Source organism: Carassius auratus, unplaced genomic scaffold (assembly GCF_003368295.1).
Source record: "Carassius auratus strain Wakin unplaced genomic scaffold, ASM336829v1 scaf_tig00216123, whole genome shotgun sequence".
Lineage (NCBI taxonomy): Eukaryota > Metazoa > Chordata > Actinopteri > Cypriniformes > Cyprinidae > Carassius > Carassius auratus.
In genome coordinates this window covers 145,932-172,619 of record NW_020528421.1, presented here as the reverse complement: position 1 = coordinate 172,619, position 26,688 = coordinate 145,932, and the positions used below count along the sequence as shown (strand labels likewise).

Below are 26,688 nucleotides of genomic sequence, written 5' to 3'. Positions count from 1 at the left end.
CAGAAATATTTATAAGCGACGTAAAAGACTATGAACGCTAAACATGAACGTTACCATAGTAAACATGGTAAATATGACCGTGTGGCGAGTGGGGCGGGGCCGAGAGGCGTGGGAACGAGGAGTGAGGCCAGGTGTAGTGATTGGAGATGAGCTACACCTGAGCCCCACCGCTAGTATCGAGTCCCACGTAGGAGATGGAAGGATATAAAACTGGAGTGACGACCGTGAAGGACAAGAGAGGACCAGGCCTGGACAATATTTTATGTGTTTGCTTTTTATTTGTGCGACTGACGCGCTGTTTTGTTTATTATGAATATTAAAATTATGTTTTGATTGTGCGCCGGTTCCCGCCTCCTTCTTCCCGACGATTAGGAAGTTTTTATCGTTACAGACCGCTTGGATAAATCAGACGTCAGCTTCTTATTCTCTATCACAATTGTGTATTTATTAAGTAACCTTTTATCTGTCGTCTCGTTTCGTATGTTTAGCTCCACGTTGCATATCATCAAAATATAATAATGTTTTTTTGTTAGGGAGCTTTTATAAAAATAGAGCGTCTGCGCTGAGGATCATTTCAGAAAGATAACCGCTTTAACACCAGCATTAAGCACTTTTTTAAATCAGTTGAGCTCAAAACTCACTTTCAGTCAGCAGCGAGTGTTTGAAATAACTTGATCCAATGTGGATTATAATCACCATACAAGGCAGACATATTTATAAGCGACGAAAAATATATGCACGCTAAACATGTTACCATAGTAAACATGGTAAAATATGACCGCTTGAAGAAATCAGACGTCAGCTTCTTATTTTCTATCACAATCGTGTATTTATTAAGTAACTTAAATTATCTGTCACAAGCCTCTCCTCGAGAGTTTATCTTACGTTGCATATCATAAAAGAATATAATAATGTTTTTTGTTCGGGAGCTTGATAAAAATAGAGATATTATGATTCAATATTAATGTGACGGCTACTGTGGCTAATAAACAAACAGACTCGACTGAATAAGCAGGCCATTTCATGAGCGTTAAAAATAAATAAAATAGAAATAAGTGTATTTATGTGTGATTAATTTTGAGTCCTGATAAATTAAATCAATATGATCAATGCATCACTTATTATATAGTTAAAACATTGATGCTTTTGAATTTGAATATATAACAAAGCATGCAAACAAACGGCCGCTTTTATCATGTTTGTTTTGTGATCGCGCATGTTCCAGTGACTTATTTCTTAGTTTTCTGATAACTCCTCTTTGATGGTGAAATTTTGAGGTTTCATGACGTTGTTCTGAGAGGCGTGTAAAGGGCGTGTTTTAGTGACGTGCAGCGGTGCTTCAGGCTCCACTATGGAAACCCTGTGCTACTCTGGCCTCTGTGCTACTGGCCGAGGCTATTATCCCCACCCGGCCCACTTTAAGCCCTGGCTTGCACTGGCCCGACAGTGGAAATGCGGCTATTGGTAGCTTTAGCAACCTTAGCCTTACAGATAGCCAATGTGATACTTCTTGTGGAGGTGTAGCTAGGGTGACCACCTGCTAATAAGCCCAAGGGGGGACAAGGGGTATGTTTCTGAGGGACAACATGGGACACTGCCTTGCGCGGTCACTGATAGTGGTTTAGCCATTTCTAGCACATAACACCTTAAATGGTATATTAATAATGCCCTATTCCCCTAAACATGTGTAATTGCTGATGTATGCTCATGACAGAACTGACAGATGCACTTCCACTTACGATTTACTTTAGCTATTTTATTTATTTTTCATTACAATTTAGTCACTTTAAATAAATTATAATATAAAATTATAAATTAAAAATTAAAATGAATTGTAGTTGCTCAACACCACAGGAACAGTTAAAAAAAAGTCTAAACTCACAACTCCAGAGGTTCACGGAACGAGAAGGGGCAGAAAGGATAGTGAACTTGCATGTTAGTAAAGGCAGGCGCATGAAAAAAAACAGTTTGAAACAGGACACACCTTCTCTTTTTTTAATTGATGATGGCAGTGCCTCATTTTCGAATTGGAAAGCGTGCATCAAAAAGTTCCTTCCCAGTGTGTCTGGTATGCACGTGCGTGCGCTGTCATGACAACAACGAAAAAGTTGACAACAACCTAGTCAGCAGTTCAACTGAGGGGTGGATGTGGCAACAGTAGCGTGCTGGACTGTCAAGTAATATTTGTTTGGCTGCCTGGGGCTCTAGGATATAGAGCGACCAACTTTCTTTGAGCAAGCATTGATTATGCGCGACAGAGTCTCAATTTGTGGGATGCATGAATTGGGCATCAAACGCTGTGCACGCACGCACTACGCGGGATGGGTGGTCACCCTAGGTGTAGCTGGATCACTAACAGCTGGCACTGCTCCATCCTTCAGAAGAAACTTTTGTGCAAAAACTGCTTTACACTGACCTTCATTCACAAAGCAGTCCGGTGTAAATGATTCGCACAGACATAAACAAATTTCGGTAGAGTTGAGGGAGCATCTTCTTCAAAAACAAAATTAATCCACCTCGTCTTCAGCGCCTCAGATTTCAGGAGTAAATGGAGAGAGCTATGTGGATTCATAAATCCAGCTACAGAACGCCTAAAGTGCATGGGAGACATTCTCGTCAGTGCAGCAATGGTGGGGTGGATCTCGTTCGGGGCGGTTCTGTGTATAAACGGCAATTTCTGTCAATTTTTGTGGGTGAGTTCCGTGGCTAATGTGACGTCACATTAGCAGCAATGCTGAAAACGGGTAGTTGGGTGACACTGCTTTTTACTTTACGGAGATAAAAAAAAAAAGAGGTTGATTTTTATCATTATAGGGTGGTTGTGTACACACACTGCCAACACACATTTATGTCCAAGCAACATGTTAAAGTGAATTTTGCATAATAGGTCCCCTTTAATATTGCTTGTACATCTTTTATCTAATAAATACAATTCTATTTTTAATTGTAACAAAAAAAAAATGGTTAAAGATAGCAAATATAGATCTTATATTTACCTACATTTTCCATTGAATACCCTGGGGTGCATTTCCAAAAACAATTATAGTTATGAGTTCTGCTATTACCAATAGAATTCAATAGAACTTGCGACTATAGTTAGCTAACAATACTTTTAGGAAATGCATCCCTGGCTAGACTGTGGGAACGGGTGTTAGTCCTATACTGTTACGGGTTTTGTCCTGAAGTTGATTCAGCTGTTTCCTCTGAAATTGAGGGTTTAAAAAAAAAAAAAAGGTTCAGTTTATTATAACAAACACAGCCACTGTCAGTTCAACAATGCTTCTGTCACAGCTCAAATTCCGTGTGTTTAAAACGTTAAGATGTAGGGTGCTTTTACAGGTTCAATTGACGTTAGAGCTCGGTTCGTTTGGATGATATGAACACGGTCTTCTGAACTCGGGTGCGAACCTGCAAACCGTACCCAAGTCCACTTAAAATAGGTGGTCTGGAGTATGATTCATGTGAACTCCGGTACAGTTTAATGCTATTGTGAATGCAGCTGTACCAAATCGCGAAAGTTAACTGCTATTAATGACATTGTTTGATAAAAATGTGTGTTTGTGTGTGTGCTGTGCATCTCATTTCTGTTCACCTTCAGAATTTCTTTAGAGCATTTGCAGTACGTTCATATGACAGACGTAAGTGACTATATCTACCGAAGCCTTGTAAACAAAACGAACGGTTCAAAAACGTAAATATATAAAAGTGCAGAGAGCAATGTGATGCATTTGCCGCCTTCTCCTGCAACGTTGGTACTAAGCAATGGGGTAAACAGCTGCTGTCTTGATGACGCAAATGAACCGCAGTTCAGTCCCAAATAATATAATAAGAACACAGTGAAAGTACCCTTAATGTGCACTCTTAATGTAAATTCAGTTTGAATGTGTTTCTCAAAATGTAAAATATACCTTAAGAGGCAGCACTGTTTATGCATTTATTATGAATTACTCCTTAATATTGTTTTGCTCTTCAATCTTATTATGTTTATATTTCAAGGGTGTTTCTGCCATTTGTGCCCTGCAGTCTTTTGAGCGCTTGTTTCTTTGTAAGTCAGCTATCTTCCTCTCTTTGTGTCTAGCGCTCTGTGGGCAGTGGTTAGACCATAAGAGACAAGGTCATAGGGAACGCTTGATAAAAACCAGGTGCCTCCTCCCCACAGTAGAAATAGTGTACACCGTGGTTTGGATTAAAGGAGTGAGTTGCCATTGACACTCAAAACAGCAGATTTTACGGCAGCTATTTACATAAAAATGTGAGTTGCATGATTTGCCGTTATCGAAAAGTGGAAGTGACAGTGATGCCTTCATCGGTTTTCCATCATCTTGGGAAAACACTTATTAACTAAAGCTGAGATTTCATGCTAAAGCATATAGTTTTAAATCAAGGTTGTCATCCAAAAGCGGTAGTGTCATTTCTATGCCATTTCTGCATCATTAAACATAATGTGGTTTTAGATGGGTTTCCCAAATACCTTCTTTTGCATATTTAACTGGGTTTTATGAAATTATCATCTTCCAATCATAGGCATGATTTATTTATTTTTTTATTGTTACATGAATGGGAGACTTTTATGGACTCTGAGGTTAACTCTTCTTACCATGAATGATCCGGTCAAGAGTGTGTGTCTGTGTGTACAGCTGAAAAGTAGCTGGGACTGTACTTAGAGTATTAAAAGATGCATGTGACAGCCCAAACCACCTCATTTTCTCTCTCATTCTCTGCATCTCTTTCTGCTTTGACAAAAGGCAAGGTGTTTCATTGTTGCCAAGCTGTTAGTCAAATCAATGACATCCTTTAAAAGTGAATTGTAGTACTTGCTGCCTTTTCAGAAGACATCAGCGAATTATAGATTTGCCTTCTGGCCTGATTCCAGGTCTTCAGCTGCGTTCAGTCTGCGCTTTTTTCACCATATGCAGACACACTCTGACTGAATGACCTTATGATTTGGACCACAATGTATCCTCTGTGTCGGAATGATCTGAATGTACTGTGCTTTTACTGATGGTTGATCAGAGTTCGCCACGAGTTACATTAGTTTTTATTTAAACATTTATACCAAAAAGCAATCATAAGGAAAAATAAACATTTAGAGAGTTGTCAGCTGCAACTCTACAGTATGATTGTTTAGGAAGATGTATATGTAAATTCAGGTTATTTTTGCATGCAAATAATCAAGTGTTTTTTTGTTGTCACATAAAACTAAATGTTTCTGATTTAGGACACTGTGGCAGCAAATATGTTGTAAGACGTGTGCGGTGTGGGGGAATCCTATCTGAGTTTTATGTTACTGTTTTATCAAGTGGATTTTCTGTGTTTCCATCTGCAGACCAGTGGGCGGGCAAGTGTGGGTGGGTGGGTGGTGTAATGCGTGCAGCCCCTGGGTGCTCATGGGAGCTGTGCTGCACAGAGACATGTTTGAAAGGAGCTTAAGAGCTGCCAGATTTAAGCAGTGACTCCTAATGAGATTACTGAAGCATGGAGGCCACAGCCGAACGTGATCCAGAAACAAACCAGCGGTCGGATTTACGGCCCCGTTGGACACTGTACCTGCAAGACTAGTCTGTGCAAGACAAGATGGCATTTGTTAGAATCAGTGCATCAGATTAATTAAAACTTGTCAAATCAACTGCATGAACAGAGGCCACTTTTAAATTAAATTAATAGCCCAAGTTTTTAATTGATTTAAATTCAACAGGACCTCTGGATTGTTTAAAATTTGAGTGATTGGGAGCATTTAGTTGCATTGTTTGCCACATTTAGGTTATTTAGACTTAAAGGGATAATTCACTAGGGGTGTTGAAATTAATCATTGCGATTCAGACGTGTAAGATTCTGCATCGATGCAGTAATAGACCATAATCAATTATAGCCTGTGACGTCATTTGCATATGCGCTTGTCACGCGTGTATTAAAAATGCACTCTCTATTTTTAATTGGCATTTCCCCCACATATGGCACGTGTGTGCACTAGAGACAAACAGAGCGGACTGCACAGAATATGCGCTGTGAGACGTGCACATTGCTTGACCGTGCTTCCATTCCCTGTTATTTTAGTCTTTTACTTTAGATATGCTTTTATTTCTGCCATTTGGAATGCAGTGCGTATTAGATGAGCGAAACTCTTGTACTGACAGACTTTCATGTGTGCCTTGAATTAGTTTATCCTGAAGCTTGTGACTACAGTTAAATGCACTTGCATCTACTTTTATGATACAAAATTGATGTAAACACAGTTATGTTTTCAGAACAGGACAAAACATCTTATATGTGGAAATAGATATGTGCGTTAGTTTGAATGCAGTCTATTAAAGGTGCTGTAGGGAACTTTTGTAAAAAAATATATTTTTTACATATTTATTAAACCTGTCATTATGTCCTATTGCCATTTGCAGAAAGTCATGCGCTCCCGGTAAAAAAACAACCAATCAGAGCTGCGGTCCGTAACTTTTCTTTGTGTTCAAAATGTAGAAAAATGAACATAATAAGCGAGTACACCATGAATCCATTTTCCAAACCGTGTTTTTTGCTTGTCCTGAATCACTAGGGTGCACCTATAATAAGTGTTTATATTCTGACTATTTTAGATTGCTTCAGGGGTACCGCGGTGGAGTAACCCAGTACCTTTGTGATTCTTCATAGACATAAACAGAGAGAAGTAGCTCTGGCTACAATGTTCTTCCGCAAGACGCAAGCAGTTCTGTTTATTAACCGCTAGAGTGTCAAAAGTTCCCTACTGCAGCTTTAAAGCTGCCAGTGTATATGATCTCATCAGAAAAAATCAAATAGCAATAATGCTGAGAAAAAAACAAAACAAAAAAACTAGGATCATCTATGATATTGTTGCCACATTTTTTTGTTCACATCTTCTATTTATAGCGGTCTCGTTTGTATTTGGCCAGTTTGGAGAAAGCCTCAACAAACCTGAACAGCCAGGTGTTTGCGATCACAGGAACTTGAAGACATTTTTACAAATGCGGGTGGGTGACATGAATGGAGATGGCTCCAGATCGGTGATGTTGGTTGGTTTCCCAACAAGGTCCATCGGCCAACACAAAATATATTTGCTGAATGCAGAATTAACTTTATTTTCCTGCGCTCAAGCCTGCCAATCAAAAGGAAACGCTATGTATGGTGATTGAGGTCATTTGTGAATTAGCCTACCATAGACTTATAGTCTAAATAAAATTAGTATTATGGTTGTTATAGAGTGTGTGACGTCTCAGCGACTGTCATCGACACCCCTGTTTGTCTGTATGAGTTACAATTAATACATTTGTTGTTGTTTTTTTGTGTGTGGGGATTTTTTTTTTAATGTAAATCAGTTTTTTGTGTGTGTTCTGTCACTCACTTCTGCAAATTGCATTCCTGTACGAACGGCAGATCAGCTGTTTATAGACCGCAGCGGGTTGGTGACCGGGTCTCTGTGTGTTTGTTCTCTCCACAGGCGAGGATGACGGTGTGTGGGAAAGCGGTCTGTCCTACGAATGTCGAACTCTTCTCTTCAAGGCCATTCACAACCTGCTGGAGCGCTGTCTGATGAACCGTAGTTTCGTGCGCATCGGAAAATGGTTTGTCAAACCCTACGAAAAGGACGAGAAGCCCATTAACAAGAGGTAAGACTTCTATTTCATTCAGATGTTCTTTCATTTACTCACATTATCTTAAATGGATTTTATGATATCCATAAGCATAAAGTTTCATTTGATCATGGCTTGAATGGAGCTTGCAATTTTTGCATCCTCCACTAAGGGACTTGCATTAGAGAGAAGCTTGTTTATGAAGCTCAGGTTTCTATACGGAGTAAGATCCAGACCAGGTGGCTTCAAATCAGCCAAACTTCCTTCAAAGTCTGACACCAAAACGTGAATAATATTGCTGTCAAAGCATATTTACATACTATCTCAGTGGGGATTTGAATACAGACCTGGTTGCTTATCCAGAGATTGCAATAATATATATATTTTTTAAATGCCGTTCTCAGGCTGCAATACACTCTTGTGTGTTTGTGTACATTAGCTTCTTGCAGCCGTGCAAGCGCTCCGTCTCCAGCTCTGGATTTCTCCCTGTCAGCATCTGTGCTCTTTGATAAGAAACTGAGACGACGTGTGTAGAGGTGGGAAAAAAAGAGCAGCTTGGCTTTTCTCTGCCCTCTGCCACAGTTCTCTCCTCACAGCAACATTTATTTGCGCTCTTCTCTTCTCTTGCTCAAGGTCATTTATACACACTATTAGCACAGCCAGACAGCTTTCAAGTAGGTTCATAATATTTTTTTTTCTTTTTGTCGCACTACAAATCACAGTGAAGGTTGAACGTCTTCAAATGCAAAGCAAGATATATATTTGAGGCCTTGTTTAATACTGAAATTAATATTTTAATCCTAGAGTCTTTGAATTTGAAGGATCAGAGGCTGTTTGTTAAACATGGTTAAAACACACATTCCTTTGAGGTCTGTTAACAAGGCTCTAACTGTGAGTCTGTGTGTTTTATAGCTCGGTCTGTCTGCAAATCACTGCAAAATGACACTAAAAAAGGAACTAAATTGTTTCCTCCTTCAGTTCACCCTCTTTCACTCACACACAGGCACTTTCTTTCCCTCCCTCTTTCTGTTAGTAGTGTGTGATGAAGATTCAGCAGTCATAGAAATTTAGTTTTTTTTATTATTTTCTAATATACTTGTTTTTTTTTTTTGCCACTAGCATTTGAAACCAAATAACCACAGCATAATACAGACTAAATTATTAATTGCATACTTGCATATTTACTACATACTTTCAACTCATTGTCCCTTTCTTCTATTGTAAAATGCTAAAACGTATAGACTACTCCTTAAATTATCATTCAAATATTTGTGGTTTGTAATGTTTTAAAAAAAAAAATGTCCTATGTTTACCAAGGCTGCATTTATGTATTCGGAAAATATAGTAAAAACAATAATATTGTGAAAAATTACAATTGGTGTAGTCTTCTATTTTAATATTCTAAAATTGTATTTATTCCTGTGATGGCAAAGTTGATTTTCAGCAAACATTACTCCAGTCTCCAGTGTCACATGATCCTTCAGAAATCACTGTAATATGCTGATTTGCAGCTCCAAAACATTTCTTATTACTTATTATTTCTTATTATAATGTAAAAATGTAAAATTAAAGTAATGGTTAAAAAAAATCCACAATGTTTGAACGAAAGTGTATATTTAGGCACAACCCTCAATGTCAAAGCACCACATTTAGAGTGACGTGGAAAACAGACAAGTATGGTGACCCATACTCAGAATTCGTGCTATGCATTTAACTCATCCAAAGTGCACAAACACAGCAGTAAACACACACACTCCTTGAAATCTGAATCCTTATTTTGTCATTAAGAGACAGACTACGCTGTAAAACATCTTAATTTGTGTCAGTGGTCTTTTTGTTTGAGTTTTCACTCCCTACATCCCTATGACAAGATAATATGAACTGAAGGGATCTGATTCTCAATCGGTGCTCACTGAGCCTTTTAAATAACAGACTCAGAGGCAGAGGAGCGGAGAACATGGTGTAGTAATGGGCTGTATGGTGATTAGCATTTCTGCCTGCTACACTGATTCCCAACGCCTGCTTGCGTTTCTCTTAGTGCCAAATCCCTCAGTGATGGCTTGTGTGTTCAAGTCTTAAGCATGTGTGGGGGTTTTTCCACCAAGGAGAGGTGTTTAATTTTGTCTCCAAAGAGCCACCGTAGCAGAACAGACAAACGTGTCCCTTAGTGGATATCACCTGACACAAATATGGCAGTGGGTTCCTGCATGCCATAGAAACTCAAAACAGCTCTGATTCCTCACAGGACTTCATTCATAAACTGGCAGGGCCATCTTAACGGAGCGGCTACCACTTATCCTTTTTGAAACTAGATATTATAATCTTGTGACACCTACATTAATTTGTAAGCATTTTCTTTTGTTCAAAAGTTTGGGGAAAAAATGAATACTTTTTGTTTTTTAGCGAGGGCACATTAAAATGATTAAAATGATGGTAAAGACGTTAATTGTACAAAAAAAAAAATCAAATAGATGTTCTTTTGAATTAAATTTTTTTTTTTTTAAATGGACAACAGTTATTATAAGTTGTAATATTTCAGTGTTATTGTTTTAACTGTATTTTTATTTAAATGCAGGCTTAATGAGCAAAAGAGATTTACTTTTAGTATTTGTAAACATCTTATCTTGTACATGTTTTATGATTATTGTTTTTAAGTTGTCTTTTAAAGGGTTAGTTCACCCAAAAATCTAAATTGTCATTAATAACACATTTCATTCCAAACCTGTGAGACCTCCGTTCATCTTCACAACACAGTTTAAGATATTTTAGATTTAGTCCGAGAGCTCTCAGTCCCTCCATTGAAAGTGTGTGTATGGTATACTGTCCATGTCCAGAAAGGTAAGAAAAACATCATCCATCCAGCATCCATCAGAGGATCAGTTAGAATTTGTTGGAGCATTGAAAATACATTTTGGTCCAAAAACAGCAAAAACTACGACTTCAACAGATTCTAACTGACCCTCTGATGTCACATGGACTACTACTTTGATGTTTTTCTTACCTTTCTGGACATGGACAGTATACCGTAAAGTTTCAATGGAGGGACTGAGTGCTCTCGGACTAAATCTTAAATATCTTAAACTGTGTTCCGAAGATGAACGGTGAGTTATGAGGGTGAGTTATTAATGACATAATTTAGATTTTTGGGTGAACTAACCCTTTAACCTGTGTGGACTGTTTGGATTAGGAAGGTGTGTGTAAGGAGTGGAGCCCTACTTGCAGTGCAGACATACAAGCTTGTGTTCTCTTTTGAGGGATTACCTTAGTAAACCTGTTAGACTTCAGGTCTGAGTTGACCCCACCTTTGCTTGTCCTGACACCCACCCTCCAGATCCTTCCGCGCGGAAAACACAGACAGCCTCTGCAGCGCCGCTGGCTTCCTCTCTCTCTTTCTTTCCCTGCAGGTTTTTTTTAAGAATTTCAGCTCGTGAGTAAACCCAAACCCTTCCTGTTCTGTTCTGCGCTGTGTTGTCTTGCGTATGAGCACAAAGTGTCTTGTGGTTTTGCTATAATTAGAGGATCTGTGGGGAAGGGAGCTCGGAAGCCAGGCTCCAAGGAAAGCCAGAGAGCTTGTTTTGTTGTATTAGATCTTTTATTTATTTATTTTGAAATGGTTAGCACACTCCAGCCATATGTAGATCTGTGTAGTTTGTGTGTGTTTGTTGCAACTATGCTCAGTCACTTGGCAGTTCTATCATTGGTTGGCTGTACTGTCACATGGCGATGCTCTGTAACCAAACCCCAATGTGTTTTAGCTTACATCATCCTTCATACAGGTCAGAGCTGTGATCGTGCGCATTCTCTCTCTCTCTCTCTCTCTCTCTCTCTCTCTCTCTCATGGTGGGTGTGAGCAGCAGATCTGTTACCATGGCTAATCCACAGATCCAGTGTGTTCTTTTATGGGCAGTGTTCACGGGGGAGCTGGGTGATGCGTGAGCCAGTGCAGAACATGATGCATCCCTTGCACGTCACTGCACATTACTCAACAATTATTGTGGTGTAGTGTCGCAGTCATACTGTAAAGGATTTTTAAGATGCATCTGTGATTTTTCAGTTTGTTTAGTAGGGTGGCAGAGGAGAGCGACTGCGGCTGCAGCACTGAATACAGCCATCAGCATACCTGTCTGCGTGAAACCTCATACATTTCTGCACATCTGTACACACCCACAGAAATCTCACGTAATAAAATCATGCACTTGCGTAGGCACAAAATCATTTGCATGGGGAAATGCACGCACGGTCTCCCTTGACATGCACACCTATGACAAACTACAAGCTAGGACGCTTTTATAGGGATTTGCACACAAACTGTCACAAACGCGTTCACACACCAGCAGATGCAACATCTTTTCAGCAATGCAATTCTGCAGAGAACGAAGTGGCATGTGATCTGCTGTGTTTATCTATTATGAATGAACTTGCTGTAGCTATACTGCTAAAAGGATGAATTTGTCCACAGCAGCTTTCTTTGTCTCTCGGTCACAACCAGACCCATCTTTGCTTCCATGTGGCGTCTATAATTTGAAAAGTAAAAAAAAATCCAATCTCTCAATAAATGCATGTTCAATAGTCAAGCAGTAAAATGAAGATTCAGGATGCACTTGGCGGAAACTGAAACCAAAAATACATTTTATATGATAATCAATTGATTAATCAAATATTTTTAATCAACACTCAAATAAAACAAAATTGTACAAACATTTAAACTGAACTTTGTTTCTACTCCAATTTGTTATTTAAATGTAAAAATTTTAAATGGTGGCTGTAATTTTGTTTTCATGAAGTATGTGAAATAATGAAGACAACTGGTTAATTAAAAATATTTTTTTTTATAGAGTGCATATATTTGGAGTGTTTTGGGTCATCTTTATTTCAATGGCCAATTCTTGACATTTATAAACCATTATCTATGACTTTCACCTCAAACCCCTAATTTGCTGCTTATTAATATTTAGAAAGGTAGTTAAGTTTAGCTATTGGGTATGATTAGGGATGAAGAATATGGTCCTGCAGAATATTTGTTTTATAAGTACTAATAAACAGCCAATATGTTAATAAAATAAATGCTAAAAAGCAACTAGGTAATCGTGAGAATCGGTCCTAATACTGAAGTGTTACCATTTTTTCTTGGTGCTTTCTAGACTGTTAAGTTTATGTGGACTACCTGTCAGCAGAGAGTTGTTAATTTTTATGAAAAATGTCTAACTCAATAAATATGTATGAATGAATCATTCACTAACATTTAGCATTTAGAAAATAGGATGAATTTTCAATTCATGTTTATTCTAGTCAGAGTTTAATGCTTTGTTTCTCAAATGTTTAAATACTTTAAATGTAATAAAACGGGGACTTTTCTATATCCTTGCAGTTTGGATGGGAAACAAACAGTAGATCCAGCATGTGTGTGTGCAGAATTGATTCATGCTGCAACTTCAAAGGCATGTCCAAATTATATAATTTATTGTCTGATAACCATTTTTCTACCCATTAATTCTGGACTGGTTCAGATAAACTCAGATAAATCTTTGCTGGTGTAAATATAGCTCCTCTTCTCTGCTTTCTGAGCTCAGTTCCACAAGACTTATGTGAGATTCCTGACATTCCAGAACTCCTACTCTCTCACTTCCCATTCCTGTTCCCCACTCATGAACACACACTATACACTGATTATAGATTTTGGTCAATACTAAAGTGTCAACTCCCTTTCTCCAATTTGATCAGTTTCTCTCGCATGGTCTCGTCTCCTCCTCAGATGTTCACTACACTCTGGCCTTGACTGAAGTTCCTGTCTTTGCTGTAAGGGAGTGTGTTTGTGCAGAGTGTCCGTTGTGGATAGATTTACAACCCGTGGAGATGTTCCAGGGTCTCCGGTCTGGCACCTCCTCTTATTTTCAAAATGAATGTTGATTAAAATAGTCCTTTTTTTCCTGTAAAGTTTAATTTCGAGGTTGAAAATTTATGGGTGGTGCATTGAGAAAGTCAGAGTGGAATGGCCTGCTTTAGAGGGGAGTGTTGGCTCAGGGATCATTATAGAGTAAATCTACATCCGCTTGGATGCAAAAATACAAAAAGAAAGAAAATTCAGTCTGTCAAATTTTTGTGGCTCAGAAATTACAACTTTAAAGCCAAATAGGTATTAGGAAGTGTCAGTATTGACTGGTTTCTGTTTATTAGTTTTAAAAACTAATTTCACATAAAGTGTTCTTCAAAACCTATCCATGTGCAGCTGTTGTGATAATCTTTGTAAAGATTGAGAGTCTCCAAGGCGTGCAGCCAATCAGGTCCTCTTTTAGTTTAAACGTTGGCTTTGTATTTAGTGAAAGCCTGCAATATAAGATCAATAAACATTTAATTAGCATAAGTGACTGTTGACTAACAAACGTTTTGTTTGCGAAAAGTCTCGCCGGGTTTGTTCAGCTGTTATGACGAGGCAAACAGCTAAAGCACGCAGAATATGAGCTCTAGTCATCGAGTCTAGAGGCTTTTTAAGTTCTCTTATTGACTCGAAGCGCTTGGTTTAAAGGCCACGCTTTATAATTGAGTGAGAGGATGTCCTCTTCTATGTGTGTAAAGGCTTTGTTTGGAGGATCTTTTGATGGATGCAGTAAACCGTGTATGTTTGTGTGTGTTAACTGCCGTTACTCTGTGGTCGACTGCTTTAATCTAAAGGTATTTCGGAGAGTCTCAGTTCTCTATTTGTGGTAAACACGCTGCTGTTAGTAATGCACTTCAGTACTGTGGCTGACGTCTTCCAGGGCTTTGGTTTGGAGAGAGAGGGTGTGTAACGGCATGTTCTACAGTTGACCACCTGATCTAGCTGTTGCTATTGGTCAGGTGATGGAAGACAGACAGTTTGTCATGTGGTTTAAAACCCATGTGCTGTGTTAAAGGGATAGTTCGCTCAAAACTAAAAATGACGTGAAGAATAAATGACAATTTCTGATGTTTATCCTGACGGTTACCACATAATTTATCGTTTAACATTAACAAACGGACAGTTTTTTGTGTTATTTATATACCATTACAGTATTTGTTAAAATTTGAATTAGCGTTGATTTTCTGGTTTAATTTTAAATGAATTTTAAAAATTAATTATAGCTTTTTTTCTAGTTTTCATAACACCAACACACTCCTAAGACTAAAGCGGGATTCTTCCCGCAGCTCTTTGAGCGCTCAACATGACAAGACAGTTAAAAGCAAGACCGTTAGATGTAAAGTATTTTGGATGCTTTTCAGACGACTCTGCCAAGGGGCCACAGACACCACCTGTTTTGTGTGCCTGGGTGTGCTGTGTGTCTAAAGTCGTTGAGTTGAGATGTGAGGTGTGTTTGTGGGTTTGTAGAAGGGGTTTGCAACGCCCTGACCAGAGCCACTGCTTCAAGGAAGTCAGTAACAGCCCAATACAACAGCTGTAGAATGTTACCTCGCTTTTTCTCTTACTTTCTCATGAGGTTTTTCTCACTACAAGCTGTTTTTAATATTGTTAATGCTCTTTTTCTTTAGTCTGGTCTTTTTTTCCTCTAAACCCTCCAGATAGGTTCATGTTACCCATTTGTGACCTCTTGCCCTTTCTTTTTAGCTGGAAATGCAATGGATTAGCTTGTGTCTTTAGGAGTAGAAGTAGATGTCCAGAGCTCTACTTTTGGCCTCTGTTTAGTAGTGCGGGGACCATAAAATCGTTTTGCAGTTGCATTTGTTAGAAATACAGTACCGTTCAAAAGTCTTTACTCCAGTCTTAAGCGTCATGATCCTTCAGAAATCATTCTAGTATGCTGATTTACTGCTCAGAAAACATTTCTTATCAATATTGAAATTGGTTGTGCTTAATATTTCGGGGAAACCATGATGATTTAAGGTATTTTGTTATTGAAAAGTTCAAAAGAATAGCATTTATTTGAAACATGAATCTTGTTCAATTCAAGTTTATTTGTATAGTGCTTTTTACAATACAACTCGTTAACAGTCTTTATTGTGTAACAGTCCTTATTGTCTATTTTCACCAATTTATTACCTCTACTGAATAGGAGTGTTAATTTCTTAAAATATATAGACCCTAAACTTTTTAATAGTAGTGTATGTGTTTTTATTTTGCTATATTTTTCTTTGCTTATTTGTGACAAACAGCACAGCTGAAGATGACATTTAATTCATCTTTGGTAACCTTGCGATGATGAGTTGCGCAGGGATAAGGTGTCTTAAGTTGCACCTGTTGTGATAAGTGTTGCTCTTTTTACTTTCTCTATTTAGTGTATTGTTTTATTTGGTGAGGGTTAATTGTGGATCCTGATTTAACATGAACTCGGGCAGTGACAGTGTGTACGTCATGTTTTTGTTTTGGTGTTGGTCAGTGAGGCACACACTGATTGCTCTATCTGCCGCTGAATAGAGAAATTCAGGAGCATGCTGTTATTGAGCTCAGTGTGTGTGCAGACCATGTGATCAAATGTGATGGTGCAGCAGAATTTAGCTCGCCCAGAGAGCCTCCTTTTGTGTGTGGTGTTGTTGAGAAAGTTTAAGACAGGTCTGTGACTGAAAGCAATGGCATTAGACCGCAATTGCAATACTACCCCTACAGGGGGCAGTCTGCTGTAAAACATTAGGCTACCCCTAGCAAATTCAGAGAGCTGTAGAAATCCAAGGGGTCAGTGTGGTGTGTTCACTCGGTTTAGATGTGACGTAGTTGCAAATCAGTGTCTGTCTCTGTGGGTTAGTGGCTGAACCTCGTCTATGGTTCTCTCACTCTAAATGCAGATGTTTGGCTAGTTTCCATACTGATGGCATGCTGCCTATACTTTTTTTTTGGAGAGACTTTCTTTGGGTTTATGACCATCATTATAAATGAATTGGAGCAAATAACATTGTACTGCACAACGGCCAGTGATGCATATTCAGAGTAAGTGTTGTGGTAGTTGCTGAGATGTTATGAGTGTCTGCTATGGTCAGAAAAGCAAGTCTTTGTTATTCTTATCCCTAGTTGTTGTCATTTTAACATGTTCAGGGATAAAATCTAATTGCTTAGAAAATTAATAGCATACCTCTTCTCAACAAACCACAAAATTTGAACAAACTTTGTGTAATATGAAGTTTAATACTTGGGTTTAGGGGGCTTGTTCAGATGTCTAACCTTAAATATGAGAAATAGTAAATGCGGAAATTGTCATAAGTGTAATTAATTCACTCAGGGACTTGCCTTTATTTCGCAAATGTTTCCTTTTGAAGCTTAATGCAATGACATTTCATGGAAATACAAGAGAGTAATTTTGCCAATGGACTAGTTTTGCTTTAAGATGCTTTAATGCTTGCAATGATTCCAGATCAGCAGAGCAACTCTAATGCACCGTGGAACGAAGGATTTTAAGCACATATTAGAAAGCCGGCGTAGTTTGGACTGATTTTCACAGAGCTCAGGCTTTACAGGGCCCAGAGTGTGACTAATGTAGAAGAAGTGTTATTGTCCTGTTACATATATTAAAGGTCCTCATGCATATTCATGAGGAGAAGACCCAAACACAGTGTAATCCTTGAGGTCAAAGAGCAGACACTTGCATCTCAATGGCATGTGATGTTTCTCACGCGTTTGAGATATTGACAGTACTGTTTTTAGAGTTACACATGAATCAGATTCTTTCTTAGGAATTGAATGATCACATCAGATGGTGATTAAATGATTCACACGAGTTCAGTGATGCTGATTATATGACTCATGAAGTATGTTGGGTGTTTATGATTGATCCATGTTTTCTTTTTCTTTTTGAGGCACATGTGCTACTGTTTAACTTAAACACCTGTCTCTCTCTCTCTTTTTCTCAGAGAACACCTGTCTTGCTCTTTCACGTTCTTCCTGCATGGAGACAGTAATGTGTGCACCAGCGTGGAGATCAACCAGCACCAGCCCGTGTACCACCTGAACGAGGAGCACCTGACACTGGCGCAGCAGGCCTCCAGCCCATTCCAAGGTGATAGAACACACTTTTTTTAATGCTTTAAAAAATCTTTTTTTTCCTCTCTGTCCCCTTCTTTTGTTTCTCCTTTTGCCTCTTTCTCTTTCCAGCAGAAACATGAGGTTCATAATTAGGAAAGCCCAGTAGCATCCTGTCCTAGCTTAAAAAAAAGAGAAAATAGTGTTAAGTGACCGTTTCCTGTTTAAGGTGCTTGGGGAAAAGGAAAGTGTTCTTCATTACCGGTAACATGAGCAGTGCTCAACGAACTAATGGTATATGCACATCCGTAAATCTTGAAAATGTTTAAACTAGGCCACAGAGGTATGTAAAAATTGTAATCAGTAATGTTTTTTTGTTTGTAATTTTTGCCCTGATATTGTTTAGAATAATTTATTAAATGGCTCTTGATATTGACATATACAATAATAATAACCAAACCCGAGCCTAAACTGAAACAAAACTACCTGTATATGATTTTTTTTTTTTTTTATGTAACAAAGTATTAAAGGGATACTTCACCCCAAAATGTCATAAGCTACTCACCATCATGTTGTTTTCAACCTGTAAGACCTTTGTTCATCTTCGGAACACAAATTAAGATATTTTTAATATAATCTGAGAGCTCTCTGTCCCTTGCATAGACAGCCACGCATCTGACACGTTCAAGGCAAGAAAGGTAATAAGGACATTGTTAAAATGGTCCATGTGAAATCAGTGGTTTCACCTTAATTTTTATGAAGCTACTAAAGACTTTTTGTATGCAAAGAAAACAAAAATAACAACATACTAAAGTCGAATAGTAAAGTTAAGTGGGATATCCAAAGGGATGTTAGTGATAGTCATGTTGCCATTTCTGATGATGTATCCCTGGGTGGGTAATCCTTGCACTTTAGGAGATTTTAGGCCTTTTCAAAGTCACCATTATTTTCTCAATCACGTTTCAAAATCTTCAGTCAAAAACAATAACTTCCATTCCAGTCTCTTTGCATTGACTGGTGTGAGGGCTGGGCACTAAGGCTTCCCTCCAGCAGTCTGTCACTCACATGAGATCGCAGCAATTAGCAAACAACAACAATCCAGTCAATTCCTAATGGACAAAATCAAGTCCCACCCTCCTTTTTTCCCTTCTTCATTTGTTTGGAAAGTCATTTTACTTGGATTTACGTCACTTTAGGGAGGAAAAGACGTTTGCAATTTCCGTTTCAAGCTGACTTTAAGACCTTACCTGGGATTTCAAAGCCCTCAGTTGCTCTTAAGCACCCAGTCAGCAGTGGTAAATACTCTTTATAGTTTTTATTTTGTTTCATCCAGTATCATTCATTTTAGCTTGGCTGGTATGCTGTAGTGACCAGTCTACATCATCCACAGCCGTGCACTAGATCACATCTGCCATTGTTTTGCATAATTGAGATTGTTTGCAGTTCCTGCGAATTAACATTTGAAAAACATAATTCATCCTTTTGATGGGGAAATAACCTTTGCAGTGCATCAGGAATGTGTGATGTGTCAATTGGAACCAGCTGACCTTTTTCTCTCTCGATCTCCTTTGGTCTGCTGCTCACCGTTTCTGACAGTCTTGGATTAGTGAGCGTGCGAGTGTTGCGACTATGACCTCATAAAGAGCAGTGAGAGGGCTGTAATGAACTCATAGCTCACTTAACCGAGCAGAAGAGAGAGGGAGAGAGAGACTGGTAGTGCACAGATTGCTTGACAGAATAAATGTGAGGTGAACAGTGTGATATTGGAATACATTTGTTTGCCTGTTTGTCTGAAAATGGCTATATATCTGTGTGATGCCCCCGATCAAATGCGGACCAGAGCAGCAGACCTCTCTCTAATGATGGCCGACGTTTGGTTAACTCTTTAGTGGATTCAATGCTTCAAGCTCCCCTGCCTTGCAAATTCTGATCTTCTGCCTGACCACGTCTCTGAAGAGCTCAACGTGGGGCTTTCTTTCTGTAAATATTTTGCGTATCAGCAGAGACCTTTTTGATGTGTTGTGACAAGATAGCCATCCAGAGGCCAAACGAATTCCGCCCCTCACCTTGGCTCGGTCTGCCAGATATTAAAAGAGCCGTTTTTGCCGTTTTTGTTTTCTTACATCTGGTTACAGCTTGTTTTCTTTTTTTTTTAATAATGCATTTTGGAGGCTTATTTTTTTGAAGCCAGGATAACAATCTCTGTTAGAGCGGTTAGATTTAAGCCGCCTTAACCCATTAAAGATAAATTGTGCCTCCTTTCCATTTGTATAGTATCCCCCTTCCCCCATTCCCTCTTCCCATACATCTTCCGGATGGACGGAGGTGTCCTCTGTCATTGTGGCTTTTATGGATTTGTGTGATGAAGGCCATGGAATGAGCCGGCTAATGGAAGGACGCGGGATGGATTCTTCCGCTCCCTCCTCCTTTTTCTCCCTGGAAGCTCCTTCCTCCTCCTAACCCCTAATACGTGGATCAATATATCAAGGCAGTTAAAGAAACATACAAGTACAGAATGAGATTTCCTTGGGAAAATTTGTGACTACCTACCTCAGTGTTTAGTTGTTTTTTTTAGGCAGCATGAAAGCAGCATGTAACAGAGCCACTCTTGAGAAAATGAAGTGTTTTGGTAAGATACCAATAGAGTGAAAACTGATGCTGTTGCTTCCACATTTGTGCTTCACCTTGTCTTGTGCACTTTCCTTGTCTTGTCTCACTCCTTCTGAACGACCTGTTTATTTAAGTTGGTTTCTGGGCTCAGAATGAGCACTGCTTGGCAGTAACTGGAGGCTGTGTTGATATGAAAGGCTTTCGGAAAGTGTCTGAGAGAAAGGAGGAAGGAAAGAGACCCGGCTGCAGTGGAGGAGTCATTTAAGAGCACAGTTAATGAGGAACAGAAGTGGAGGGAGCGGTTGAGAGAAAGCCAGGCATGAGTGTTTGTACAGTGTTCCTCGCTTCATAGACTCATTTGCTTTGGCCCTGTTCTGATTACACGCTCTTTAGTCTTCATGTGTTTCTGCTAAATATGCAGGGCTGTCTATATTGTAAGAATCAGTTTGGGGCAACTTTCCAATGACAACTCCAGATAAATGGCACTTGATTGTGTTTTGTAGGTGCTTTAGCAAACAAACTAATAAGGATGCTGGGATAGGTGATTTATTCAATATGGTTATTCAGCAATGCATGTTATATAGTCTTGCTAACCCATTTTGTTTACCAGCTAGTGCTGTCACAATCATGAGTTTATTAAATATCATACAACTAATTTGTAGCTAACAATTTAATTTTTTGCTTTTGTTGATCACAGTGTAGGGATAAGGCACGAACCTTTTACATAATTTTTTTTCTTCTCGATTGTACATTGAGAACATTGAATTGAGTACTCAAAAAAACTCAAAAGCATGTGATACAATTCCAAATGATACATTCCGTCATCTGTCGTGAGCATATATATAATATAAATTAAATAAATATATACATTTAAATGCATGTAAATATTTTCAAAATAGGCCTATATACTGTATGTATGTGAAATATATATATATATATATATATATATACATAATAAATATACACAGTACACAGGCATATTATGCAAATGAAAGCTTTTATTTTGGATATGATTAATAGTTTGACTGCACTAGAAATATATATATATATATATATATATATATATATATATATATCATATTTTTTATTCTTGTGTGTGATCGCTTTTTCCATTAACACTAAAAAATAACAATAATTGTAATATTGTTAGAGTAAAAATACAAGTAAAACAAATTAAAATCAAAATAATAATAAAATTCCCTTGTTTGAATTGCAGTCGGTAATTGAGATTAAAAGCGCACATTATTATCTCAAATAATCTCTATTAGATCAGATAATCATGACAGGCGTCTGTCCCAGATTCTTGACCTTTATGCCAATGCTGCCCAATATCTCTTGTGTTCTGTGCTGTGTGACTAAATAAACTTTTCTTATTCTCGCTGTAGTGATTCTGAGTCCATTTGGACTGAACGGGACATTGACCGGTCAGTCCTTCAAGCTGTCCGACCCTCCGACACAGAAGCTCATTGAAGAATGGAACCAGTTCTATCCCATCAGCCCGACCTCCAAGGAGAGCACAGAGGACAAAATGGAGGACATCGATTGGGAGGATGACTCCCTGGCAGCAGTGGAAGTGCTTGTTGGTGGGTTGAAATAAAATATATATTACTTAAAAGGCTGGTAAATGAACCAGTGGCGTTGTGGGAGCAATAAATGTTTGCTGAATAATTGTTTGTTTTTTTACCCCCAAAGTGTGCATTCATAAGGTGTTCATGTGTGGCCGTTTCTCCAGGTGGTGTGCGCATGGTGTATCCTGCATGTCTCGTGTTAGTCCCACAGTCAGACGTCCCCACTGTAACACCTACGGGGTCCTCGCACTGCACAGCTGTCTATTCAAATGGCCATCAAATCCCTGCCTCAAACCGTGACCCCGCAATTTCTTCAGTGACCCTGACTCCTCCCACCTCACCTGAGGAGGCTCAGACAGGTTAACACGCCTCAAACTTTTGACTCTATCCCATGCCCATCTCATTTCCGTTACACTCTCAAACTTCTTGTCCTATTCTTTCTTTCCCTAGTTCACTTTCACTCAGCACAGAAGTGGATGCGGTTGCCGGTGGCGATGGATGGATTCAGTGTTGACAGCACCAGTCATCACGGTGGCAAGATTCCACGCAGGATGGCAAGTCAGGTGGTTGAGAGCGTTTGGCAGGAGTGCAACATCAACCGAGCTCAGAACAAGTAAGTGTGCTCAGAGTAAATCTGAGATCAGATAATCTCATTTCACAGACATGATAAATCAAGCATAGCCCAGCAATGCCCTATTAAAACTGGTGCAAAGCATATTTGAGCCACATAATGTTTTATTAGTGATTATGGCTCACATTTAACAAAAACCCACCAATTCACTATCTCAACAAATTAGAATATGGTGACATGCCAATCAGCTAATCAACTCGATTTGGAAACCAAGGTCCTAGAGTGTGGAGGAAGGGTGGAGAAGCTCATAGCCCAAGTTGCTTGAAGTCCAGTGGCAAGTTTCCACAGTCTTTGAAGATTTTTGGGGTGCAATGTCATTTGCCGGTGTTGGTTCATTGTGTTTCTTGAAAACCAAAGTCACTGCACCCATTTACCAAGAATTTTTGGAGCAGCTTTTTGAAGATGATGATTTCCTTTTACAGCAGGATTTAGCACTTGCCCACACTGCCAAATGCACCAAATGTTGGTTAAATGACCATGGTGTTGGTGTGCTTGACTGGCCAGCAAACTCACCAGACCTGAACCCCATAGAGAATCTATGGGGTATTGTCGAGGAAAATGAGAAACAAGAGACCAAAAAAAAAGAGGATTGCTGAAGGCCACTGTCAAAGAAATCTGGGCTTCCATACCACCTCAGCAGTGCCACAAACTGATCACCTCCATGCCACGCTGAACTGAGGCAGTAATTAAAGCAAAAAGAGCCCCTGCCAAGTATTGAGTACATGTACAGTAAATGAATATACTTCCCAGAAGGCCAACAATACACTTTTCTGAAGTATTCTAATTTTTTGGGCTTTTGTTAAATGTGAGCCAAAATCATCACAATTAAAATAACCAAAGACTTAAACTACTTCAGTCTGTAGTCATGGAATTTATTTTATACACCAGTTTCACAATTTGAGTTGAATTACTGAAATTAACTTTTCAACAACATCCTAATTTATTGAGATGCACCTGTATACTGTTAACTTTTGTCATTTCATTAATTAAGCTGATAATCCTACCTGTATTGTAATACCTATAATGACATATCTGTGTTTACTCAAATAGGTCGATGTGTGTTCAATAAAATTGTTGAAATGGCAGTCAAAAATATTAATAAACTTTTGTGTAACCACAACTTAGCACTATGTACACAGAATTTGACTTCCAAAAATAAACTGACACTGGGAGATATTTACTGCACGAAAACGTAAGACTAGCCTCAACAAAGTACCACAGATCCTGTTGATTTAGAAGCCATTCAGAGAGTTTGATTCCAATCTTCTTTCAATGTGTCTTTGCAGACGGAAATTCTCTGCCACAGTCTCCAATGGGACCAGCGAGGAGGAGACGCTGATGAAAGTGGGCACCTGGGACTTTGTCGACTCCACACAGAGATCAAGCTGCAAGTGTTCGAGGTACAAACATGAACATTCCCTCAGTTCTTTATTCTCATAGGCATTCAGTGTCTGCATGTGTTGGATGTATATCTATATATAATGTATCAGGCTAGACTTGCAGCTCCGTTGGTCCTTCCACTTGCGTGTAATTGCATGGTTTTGTGGCTCCATTGTTGAGTTTTTCTTGTAATCATCTTATAGTCAGATTACAAGAAAAAGTATCTGGAAACTTTTAAAGAAAAAGGTCAAATATATTCCAACTTGGCTTTGCAGCATAATAGTTAAAATACAATTTAGATTTTGACACCATGCATCATTACAGAGCTCCGAGTATGAGTATTAATTAATGTTTGCATGAAGTATTATTGTTCTTTGCTTCATGGAGTCTACTTCAGCTTAGAGATAAGGGGAAAAGAAAACAATTATAAGCAATAGAACAGATGTAAACAAAACAAAGAAACACATTAAGTTAAATGCTTAGTTTTTAAAAAATATTTAAGATTTGATATATTTTGCATTACAAAATAAAAATAATAACATAAGTCTGTCTTCTCTTCTGCAGATATTGCAATTGAGTTTAATGATGTAATTAATCTGTGACAGGCTGTTCAGAATGATGCTGGTTACTGGTAGTAAGCAAGTACTAAAAAGAATGAGCCGAACGCTGTAAAGCATTGCAAGTAACATTAACACAGACCTAATGTCACACAGTGCTGTGTGGTCATGCTGTTAGCGGTCTTCTCTTTTTCTTCATTGAGTAGCTGTTCAGTTTAGGCCAAGAGAAGGCCAGGCTCCATGGGACTGTTGTCATTTGCCAAATATGTTTTTTGGAAGAGACCCAGCATGAGAGGTGTGATGAAACTCGGAGTCCCCTAGTGAAGTGAAAATAACCACGCGTCGACTAAAAGCCTTTCTGCTTGTTTAGCATTCTGCTTGTGTGTGAGTTGTGTGTTATTGTTTTGCGTACATGTGAAATGGTTTTGACTGTGTGAATAAGAAAGGGTATAATTTTACCCTTGACTCATCTGTGTTCTGGATGTAACTCTTTTTAGCTCTTAAATTTGTGCAGTTTAAGTAAAAATTTGTCAGTTTGTGTTGGTATACTTATATAGAGCAGTAGATTTATATAGAAACATATGTACTATATATCTTATTGACCCTAAACTGTCACATAGGTCTAAATATTCACACCATCTCAGTTCCAACCTCAGAGTAGCCTGTGGATTCTTTGTTTACATAGGCAGGCTAAATTACCCAAACTCCTCACACTACACGTGAACTACACGCTTTAGACTCTCCTTTAAATACTAACATGCATACATGTAAAACACTCTAAAATATCTGAAGTGGACTGATTTTTTTCTGGCTTCGTGACGGGTGGTTGTTGTAAAAGGATTGCATTTTAAAGGGATGGATGAAAGCAGTGTATTTAAAGCTTTCGTTTGTAGCTACAGGCTTGTGTGTTGAGATACTGTAAAGCTTGAGATGGTGACTGCCTCAAGAATTAAACGAGAGACACTGTACAAGGAAACCCACAGGGAATCTCTGGCAGCTGCTGGGCTTTACATATCTCTGAGAAAGCGTGGACATGCGTTATCAGGTCAGACAGTCTCTGATAGGAGTGGAGCGCTTGTTTTTAAAAGGGTGGTTTCTTAAACCTGTCCTTAGACTCGACAAGCAGAGAATCTTTACTCAGTGTTTTTTCACAGATCCAATAATAGTTAGGAAATTCTAAATAATGAGCTAATTAAGAAACTGTTACATTTCTCTGTTACAAGTCTCAAGGGTCTATTAAATCTGAAAATACATTTTGTGAACTCTCAGAGTGAAAAGAAATGAATAAAAAACATGATTTGTGGTTATAGTCCTTCTTATTAATGATGTCATCAGTTCATAATTCATCACATATCCGTTGTATTAAAATATTTCTTTATCCTATCAGGCACAAAACCCTGAAGCAGAGAGCAAGCAGCACGCCTGGTCAGCCGCCCACCGCTGGTCAGACGCAGCAGCAGCCCATCAAGCACAAAGCTGGGGAGAAGCCCGAAAAAGGTGACAAGCAGCAGAAACGGCCGCAGACGCCCTTTCACCATCGCAACTCTGTCTGTGAAGATGTCTCAATGGAAACCGACACTTCTGCGGGTCAGCACTTGGCTCTTAGAGGCCAAGAGGGTGGAAGGTTTTCTGGGCTTCGCCCATCTGATGTGAGCTCTGGCACAAAACCTCCACAACTGCACAGTGGGGGCGGAGCTACTGTGGCCAACAGTGGCCAGACAGAGATGGTCGGCTCTCCTCAGCCACCGCCGCTGAGCCCTCACCCTTGCGAACGTGGCGAGGAAGCCTCAGACACCATTAAAAACCCCTCCACACCACACAGCCAACATTTTTACCCTCCTTCCTCAGAGCCATGCCTCCTGCCCCAAAAGGGCCCAGATGATGCCCGTTTGGAGCCCCTCACCCAACCTTTTCCCCCTGCGTACCCCGAGCCCCTGGAGCCCACTCCGTACGTCAGTGCAGCAGTAAACCTGGATGACGATGGGAGCCACGTGCCATGGAGATTCTTCAACCTGCCCCGTAGGAAAGATGCCGAGTTTCCCACGCCGTCACTACCAGGAGATAAACTCAGAGAAGAGGCGTCAATCGGAGCTGAAGGGATTATGTCTGTTACTGAGTGAGTATCACACATATTTTCATACAACACACTATTTCATGCGCACACTTGAAAGTACAATACTAAGCCACCAAGCAAATATAATAGAGAAAACGCTTCCATCTTTCTTCCATGGATTGAATAAACAGAAAACTATATGTAAATGATCCGTTATGATTAGATATTGTCCAACAGGGTGGACCAGTTTACTGAATTCCAAACAGATGTTGATATGCAAATTTGGGTCGTCATACCCATTGATCTGATAAACTGGTTTCTGAACAACCCATTTTTGCAGGCTAGTTTAAATTAGCTTTTTGATTGGGAGAGACCTTTTGCAATCTTTGTTTT

At 39.1% G+C, this 26,688-nt stretch overlaps 1 protein-coding gene across 1 annotated transcript in view; it reads left to right on the top strand.

Annotated features, from left to right (window-relative positions):
* The window catches only part of LOC113097143 (mediator of RNA polymerase II transcription subunit 13-like), a 60,872-nt gene that overhangs the window by 15,314 nt on the left and 18,870 nt on the right, over window positions 1–26,688 (top strand). Inside the window, exons 3-9 of the mRNA XM_026262340.1 lie at window positions 7,445–7,613; window positions 17,388–17,533; window positions 21,492–21,689; window positions 21,839–22,033; window positions 22,125–22,287; window positions 23,592–23,705; window positions 25,630–26,358. Of these exons, the coding sequence (XP_026118125.1) occupies window positions 7,445–7,613; window positions 17,388–17,533; window positions 21,492–21,689; window positions 21,839–22,033; window positions 22,125–22,287; window positions 23,592–23,705; window positions 25,630–26,358 (1,714 nt within the window). The remainder of the gene's footprint in view (window positions 1–7,444; window positions 7,614–17,387; window positions 17,534–21,491; window positions 21,690–21,838; window positions 22,034–22,124; window positions 22,288–23,591; window positions 23,706–25,629; window positions 26,359–26,688) is intronic.